This window comes from Garra rufa, chromosome 23 (assembly GCF_049309525.1).
Source record: "Garra rufa chromosome 23, GarRuf1.0, whole genome shotgun sequence".
Lineage (NCBI taxonomy): Eukaryota > Metazoa > Chordata > Actinopteri > Cypriniformes > Cyprinidae > Garra > Garra rufa.
Window position 1 is genome coordinate 32638597 of NC_133383.1, and position 8349 is coordinate 32646945.

General features: G+C 41.1%; 1 protein-coding gene across 1 annotated transcript; it reads right to left on the reverse strand.

Annotated features, from left to right (window-relative positions):
• Window positions 1-684: 684 nt before the first annotated feature.
• On the reverse strand, window positions 685-5906 carry purg (purine-rich element binding protein G). Its single transcript, XM_073829808.1, has one exon. The coding sequence runs from the start codon at window positions 5422-5424 to the stop codon at window positions 4450-4452; it is 975 nt and encodes a 324-aa protein (XP_073685909.1). The 5' UTR covers window positions 5425-5906; the 3' UTR covers window positions 685-4449.
• Between the last annotated feature and the right edge of the window lie 2443 nt (window positions 5907-8349).

The following is an 8349-nucleotide window of genomic DNA, read 5'->3' on the forward strand; positions in this document are numbered from 1 at the left end:
TTTAACCTCAAATGGTCATCTTTTCTAGCTCTGTGTGAACTCTGTGTATTCTGGTTCAAGACAGTTAGGGTGTGTCGACAAGCCATCTCATTTTCTCCTCCAACTTCAAACTGTTTTATCTTTTTTGTAAACACTGGGTTGGTACTTCTGCAGCGTTGTAGGACTATTTTAAGTGTTACAGGTGAAAATGAGATGGAAGTTTTTTGACATACCCTAACTGTCTGGAAGTGGAATACAAAGAGTACACGCAGAGCTAGACAAGACGAGCCTTTGAGGTTAAAAAGTATATAAATTGTAAATAATTTTTAGAAAATAACTTAGCTAGATAAGACCCTTCTTCCTCGGCTGTGATCGTTTAGAGACCTTTGAAGCTGCATTTAAACTGCATTTTGGAAGTTCACACTCAGGGGCGTTCAAGTCCACTATATGGAGAGAAATCCTGAAATGTTTTCCTTAAAAAACATAATTTCTTTACAACTGAAGAAAGAAAGACATGAACATCTTGGATGAAAAGGGAGTACATTATCTGTAATTTTAAAATCTCCTTTAAAGCCTAAATCATTTCTATGCCAAAATACTAATAAGTTATGAACTCAGTTTAATGTGGAAAAAAGAGATAAAAGCAGGCAATAATATACTATTAGCCAATGATATCTGAAGAGTTGACCAAAAGACACATTTTAAACATAAAAAAGTTGTACTTTATTAGATTGTCTGTGGAACTTTTACACACAAATATTGGGTAACTGTAAATAAGCATCACACATTTCAGCATGTACTTTGGTGAGGATTTCCATCACGAGATCAAGTTCTCACCCACCAGTTTTACAACGTGCTGTGTTATTCAGCGTAAAGACTGAGTATCAGCCATGGCAGATGGGCTTCTCCCTGGTTGCATGTCTGGCATAGTTGTTGCACCTTCAACCATTCTTATGTCACCCTGTTCAAATAACCTAAACTGGAGAATAAAGCCAGACCTGTGCGCAGGGAGCCTCCACATACTTGACTGGAACGCAGGCTCACGACTGCACAGACGCAGACGCAGTGTTTGTAAAGTATGCATGATTTACAGTTACGCAAAACTGCTCGCGTGGAGAAAGGGCATTTTGTCGTCAGTCTCGAGACTGACAACAGCGTCTAGCCTCGGGTTTGCTCTACTGTATCCATTGTCATTCAATATGCATGCAGCTAGGGTCCAGTTCAGCACCTTTATATGTTCTCATATAGCACCATTTTTTAATATATATTTGAAGTTTGTCAGGACCCTACTGTTGGCATGCACGAACGTCAAATTTAAAACTTCATATTTCGTCAGATAAGTGTCCTACATATTTCAACCTTTGAAAAACATTACAAGGCAAATCAGGAATATTCATACTGTACCATACATGTTAAACAGAAACTAATACAGTACTCACATGAAAAGAAAGTGCTACTAGACAGAACCATTTCTTTCTTGTTTTTGAGTCGTATAATATTCGAAGGCTCTACAGGAGGACACACTACATTACATTATCTAAAAGATACACCAAAACATTTTTTTAGTAATTTTGCCATCTTTTAAAATCATTTAACAAACACTGACACGTCTTATTTCCAACCGCAGATGGTCAACACAAAGATAAAAAGGAACAACTCAAGAAAGTTTCTTTCTTTTTTCTTTTTTAGAACGTCACATTACCCACACCACTATCAAGAACATATACAGAAGTTGTAATATTTCCATATTCCCCGAACTGAAATATTTTTCCATTTTGCTTTGTGTTATCATTTTATTTGCGAGGTCACATTGTCGCGTTCGAAATACCGTTTCCCTTTTCTTTTGTTTTCTAACGCCATGCGTACAAAATGTTTCATTTTCGAGATGAAGGCAAACTACGCTGGAACGACAATTCGTAACCCTAAAGTCAATCATTACAACCACAGTGTAATGATTTTAAGGCCTATGGGTTGAAAACTTGACTTCAGTACATGTTATGCATAACAGTCCAATTTCATGAATTCAAGTGTTTAGAGTAACTCAGATATAGCTGCAATATAATAGCATTTTGAGATGGCCTTATAAGTTAGTTGACATACCTGTTTGCACTACAGGAAAAATCAGTCTTTCCAAATAATTCTTTTAAAATTAAATAAGCTGTTTCGTCAGGGCGATAAATTGTGTACACTAGCAATATCTGTATACCACCTATACATAAAGCGAGAAAAACATCATACGAACACTGCTCTCTTCTGGTCATGCATTGCACATACACGTATAACAAGCATACTTCTACTCGTTTCTTTGTTGGGAACAAACCTGTACTCAGATTTTTAAAGTGCACATGGTTCATCAATTTTGCGCCTGCTTTACAGGTAAAAGAGGACAACCAGATGCTGCATTTCAAAGGTATTTTGATGCCCTTGGTAGAAAAAAGGTTGGATATTTGAGGCCAAAACAACTGCCTCAACCTTCCTACCTTCTAAACATGGGAAATCTGCATACTAGCCATTATGACCCACGCTAGTATGTACTGCCTCCTCTAGCAGCCCTTATTGTAAGAAATCTGTGTGCAGACAGTCATAGGAAACAAACCACACAATGAGAACAATACGATCACAGACTGAATACTTGCTGTTAGTGATATGCTAATCAAACCCTTGAAATCACACATTGCAACCAAATCTGATCGAAATGAACCGAGAAGCGTACACAGCAAACAGACGAATGCACTTCTGAAAGGCTGAGGTGTTCATTTGGGAGCACGATTGTCACTCTTTCATATGGGGCACCAATGAAGGTTTTCTTTGCAGTGGTAAAGCAGATGAAGCAGCTCAAAGTGCTGTTTGAATAAAGTGCTTCCTGTAGGAGGTGTCTGTTATAGATCAGCTTTTTTACACTAACCCACAGAATGTACCCATAATTCAGTCATATTCTGGTAAAACATAAATACTGTCTCTCTCTCTCTCTCTCTCTCACACACACACACACACACACACACGCGATTACGAACGGAGAAAAAAGAAGTGCCGAAACGAATTGCTTTTCTTGTGAGCTGGACAATCATTACAGTACAAATAAATAGAAGCCAAGTCGAGCCAGATCTAAAACCAACAAAAATACTCAGTTGTGCTTTAACGAGAAAACAACTGCCTAGATGCATGTCCATGCCTCTAAACGCTACAACCCCAAGGAAAAAAGTTTTAGTAAAGGCATCTAGTTAACATATGCTGTGTTTTCATAATAGTCCACTGCTGCTTATATTATATTTGAATGTAATTCAGTATGCAAAATGCATACTGTGCATAGTACGCCCAATTTCAGTGTAGATTTAAAACTATGAGACAAAATCTGCACAAACCATTTCCTGTGAAGGACATGTGGGGATGCTGCAAAATTGCTTCTTATTTTTGTAACATTTTATCATACACAATTTAAAAAACAAATGTTTACGTATTAGTTATGCAGTAGAATATGTAGTATTAAACATTTATTGTTTTGATAGGAATGACATCATGTCAAATGCATTTAGGCCTGTGTAAATCCAGTGTGACCACTCTTTTCAACATTAGACCACACAACCCTGCAAACCAAACTAAGCTAAAGTCTGTTATTTTAAAATAAGCCTATTTATGTTTGCTTTGCTTTTGCACAGTTCTCGTTTAACCCCACTGACAGGGAAACATAGTATATTGCACACTTATCAAAAGTGATTTAGCATGGATAACACTAAAATCCATCGCTTAAAGCCACTTTTTAAAACGTAAAGGAAAAAAACTAATCTTTGTGTGTCCTTTCATTAATGCTAAAGCATGGCCACACAATGTCAGTGTCATATTTGATGCTTTACAGTTCAAGCAGCCTCATTAGGTTAGGTATTTTTCGTTAGACTAGTGTGTAAATAATTCATCCAAATAATGTTTATTAATGCACTTTTTGGTTTCTAATTTCAAGTGGGGAAAGTAGTATTTGTGCAATGGCAAAGTGTTGCAGTTGAGATGAAGTCAAGCTTTAAAAAAATCACTTTGGACCATTAAAATACTCTGCACTCCCCCAACGAACGTGTGCAGTGCATCTCTGATATAAGTGCTTGATAAGACCTTGATTATTTGATTCCCAGCTTTGAGAAATTGCACAGCAGCCCCTTACATTTTAAGCCTGGGAAGAAGTATTGGATGTAATAACACCAAATCCTAATGCTCTACTAAGCACGCAGTTTTCCTCTCTCTCTCACACAGGCATACATACACACCTACAGAAAGACTGCACCTGTCCGGTCCCACACACACACACATTGCAACCAGCAGAGCCTCTCTGGACATGGAACGAGCCGCTTGGATTCTGCCTGGATTGAAATCAACGTGAACAGAACGGAAAGGGCCGAACGGTAAAGTGCCGTCGCGATCGTCCGCTAGTACAGCAAGAGACTAGAGATACAACTAAGAAGATAAATTCAGAAGTAGTTTGCGTCAATCCTCCTGCTCCTCCGTGTCTGTCCTCTTCTCTTTATGACAGGTGAAGATGTGTCGCATCTCCTCCTCGTACCTCATGAAGTTCTCCCCGAAGCGGGCCCAGGCTTTCAGCGGGACGGTGATAGTGTTCCTGTAGGGCTGCCGGACCTCGCTGATCTTCAGAAAGACGCCGAAGCGGTTCGAGCCGACGTCGAAGTAAAAGCGCTTGTTGTCGACGCGGAACGACGCCGCCTCGGGCAGCTCTGGAGACTCGTCGTGGTTCCGCGCGCAGGCCCGATCCGGTTCGTCGTCGCCGTAGTCGTCGATGAGCTGAGACAGCGCATCTCTGAATTCGATGAGACCTTGCGCGGGCAGCACGATGGTCTGCTCGATGCCCTGTCCGTAGTAGCCCATGCCCCCGTGCCCTCGGTTGACGGTCTGCCTGATGCGCAGGAACCGGCCGCGCTGGTTCTCCTTCAGGTCCAGATAGTACTTTCTGTTGTCCCGCTCGATGAACTCGCTCTTTAGCACCCGGTGAGTCTGCTCCTCGGACGCGGCAGAGTCGCTGGGGGACGCCGCCTGATCCGCTGCTCTCCGGCGGGGGTCCGGTGCGCGACCCTGGCCGTTGCTCTGCTCTTCCGGCCGGCGGTCCGGCGCCTGGCATCCTCGGAGCCCGATGTGCGCGTAATAATCAATGAAGTCGCCCAGGCAGAAACGCAAGTCGGGCGCCATGGACATGGACAGGGTGAGTTTGCTCTTGCGGATGTTGTCGTGTCTGCCTCGGCCGATCCACACCTCGGCGATCTTCAGGAAGCGGCCGCGGGTGCTCTGCTTCACGTCCAGGTAGAAGCGCTTCTTCTGGATGTCCACTCGCTTGGACGCCAGCTCCTGAATGTCTGACGCTTTGCTGCTCACATACTGCTGCTGGTATCCTGATGTCATCCTGCCTCTGCCTCTGTCCGTGCCCCTTCGGTGACTATCGGCCATAATCATTCACGGCGCTTCATCTCTTCGCTCTGTATTATTCCGTTTATCGACAGCTCGAGCTCCGGCGAGTCTCCTCGACTGACCTGAAAATGGCAGTAGCGGCTCCGCTTAAAACGGCTGATCGACTTCCTTTGTCCTGATGAAAGGTCAAGCGAAGCGCGGAGGCACGTACCGTTTGCACCATATTTTAAAAGCTCTTGTTTTTCGCCTCACCATCCATCTGACACATATTCCTGAAGTGAGAGTGTGAGCGAGAGAGAGACAGCGGATCTCTATGGAGGGCGCCGCTGCTGTAGTGCGAATGAACTCAATGACCCATCCCCCCTCCCTCTACCACACAGGCGCGTGCCTGTGCGCGCTCTTGAGCGCAGCTCAACTCTCTCAAATCGCTTGCGTACTACAACAGGCACTGCGCTGCGCACAGATGAGTATGCAGTGTATCAATACTACTCCAGTATTTTTATTTAAGTAAAACTAAGACAATGCAAAGTGCATAACAACCAAATAACCAGTGGCGGCTCCTGACAAATATCTCTGGGGGGGCAACTGTTCCGATTTTGGCAAAGATAACCGCTTTAATGGGTAAAATTATGATAAAATTCAGATAGCCAACTTTACAGCATTACATTGCATTGTTTGATTTGGTTTCCCTGTTCCTAGATGGCAACATCAGGCATGAATTGTACAAACTGTACAGTATTTTGAATAGCTATATTAAATTTATCGCAATGGTCTCAAATACACTGAAACACTTCCACCATGGCCATCAAGAGACACATTGTCATCAACTAGTTTGCCCTCTAAGAGTAAAAAAAAAAAAAACAAGCCATACTGCTTTACAATTAAAGACTTTTTATTTCTCATATTAAAACTGTAATTAATCAAATCTTTCCAGAACATATTCAGTATAAATTTGGCTGCCAATATGCAATCAATACAACTATTTAAAATTCAACATTTGGAGAATACAACATATAACATACAAGGCCATAACCAGGGTTTGAAAATTAATGAGGTGTTAAGAATTGTGCTATAATAACACCCACAAATGCACTACATATAGCCTAAACTTCAAAATAGACAGACATGTAGATGATTGTGAAAGATTTTTTATTCAGTATAATGTTTTACATGGAAAGTTCGTTTTTTTTTAGCTGAGGGAATTTTTATTTTATAACAAGTTATAAAAATAACGTTAGAATAATGACACTGACATAAAACTAACGTTCAACTTTCCACTTTATAAACGTCCCAAAGTGTCACACTAAATTGGACAAACGAGTCAAAAAACACGTATAATAGGTGGATCTGGCAACATACGGAGGCCGCTGCACCCGCGCTCTCACTCAACGCGTTCTCAAGCCCCTTTCACTGCGCTAGCTTCTCGCAGCAAACACTCATGTGATATGAGGTGGTTTAAACGGCTAAATAATCATTCGAAGAGCTTGACATTTTATTTTTGAATATAAAAAATGACCGAGGTCCGGACCTCGGTGACCTCATAGCTGGCTACGGCCGTGATAACATAAACAATTCACCATTTAATAACACACTTCACTTGTATTGAAATTTTGCTCGCTTCTCTTTTAAGCAGGCAAAGTGATCAATTACCCTCTCATTAAAATCAGGCATGTTCCTGACAAGTTCCCTCTCCATTGAAAGCATGGCCGATGCATTCAGACGTCTCGCTAGCTACGCGTGCGTGCTGTACATCTTCGAGCACGCATCAGTGCGTATTACGAAATCACGTTGGGGCGAGCCCTCCCGGTGCCCATTGAAATGCATTGTAGGGTTCAAAATTTGAAAAAAAAAATCTCACAATATAACTCTATGAGACCAGCTGGGGCGATTTTCAATCTGACTGAGATCGCCCCAAGGGGGCGGGGTTTTAGGTTGGAAAGTGACATTCAGGCTGTTGATTGTACCGTAATATGCAGACTAGGACTAGCAATATAAGAGTCTTTTTCTCCTCTCTTTTTTCGTGTGGCTCAAGGAGGGCGATGCACTATCGCCCACCATGGGCCAGCCGCCCCTGCAAATAACTAATGTTCACAGCAGTCAATGTAATGACAGCGCCGTCACATTAAGTTGCAATTTTACGATTAGAAAATAATATGCCTTATTTAATTGTAATGAACTGTATTACACAGTAATAAATGTGTAATATAAAATATTAAAGATTGCATCAGAATCTGCTGTGTGAAATATTTATAAGCCTCCGGCATGTTAGACAATGCTGCAGTTTTCTGCAAAATATACTGATAATAATCATCATCAATAATTATTATTTAGTTTAATTTTTTAGGAATAATAATCAGAATTATTATACTGAGATATAAAAACAACATTTTTGGCCAAATTGTGCAGCCCTATAAGCAGGCACAACATTTTTTTTTCTTTACATTTTTTAGCAAATAAAGAAAAGGTTTGTCTGAAAACCTTTCTTGTCACAGTTTGGAATTCACTGGATATTGTCTCTCAGAATGGTCTCTCGTAGCTTCATGAAGTCTCATTACACATTGATGCTATAATTCATTCATTGGAAATGAAGGAATGATAGAGTGAAGTATTGGTATCTTTTCAGAGTTTAAAAAATGTTGTATTGGCTGCTTTATTATACACAATATTTATTGCTGTAGTATTAGCACTTGTTTTAATAAATGCCCATGATTACAGACAGACTTGTCACATGAAGGAAAATTGAGCCACATTTAGCATGTTATGTCAAACAATTACAGGCCCAGATCCAATGTATAATGCAAAGTTACGCTCCTGTTTTTTTGTTTTTTTTTTCAGATTTACATATGCATATTGAATAGTGGGGCCCATTTTCATTATCCTGCCTAGGGCCCCACAACCCTACGGGCCGGCACTGTGTGAAATTAGGCAACCTTCCTGTCAACAACCCACCCCCTATTTGAAATCCTATTG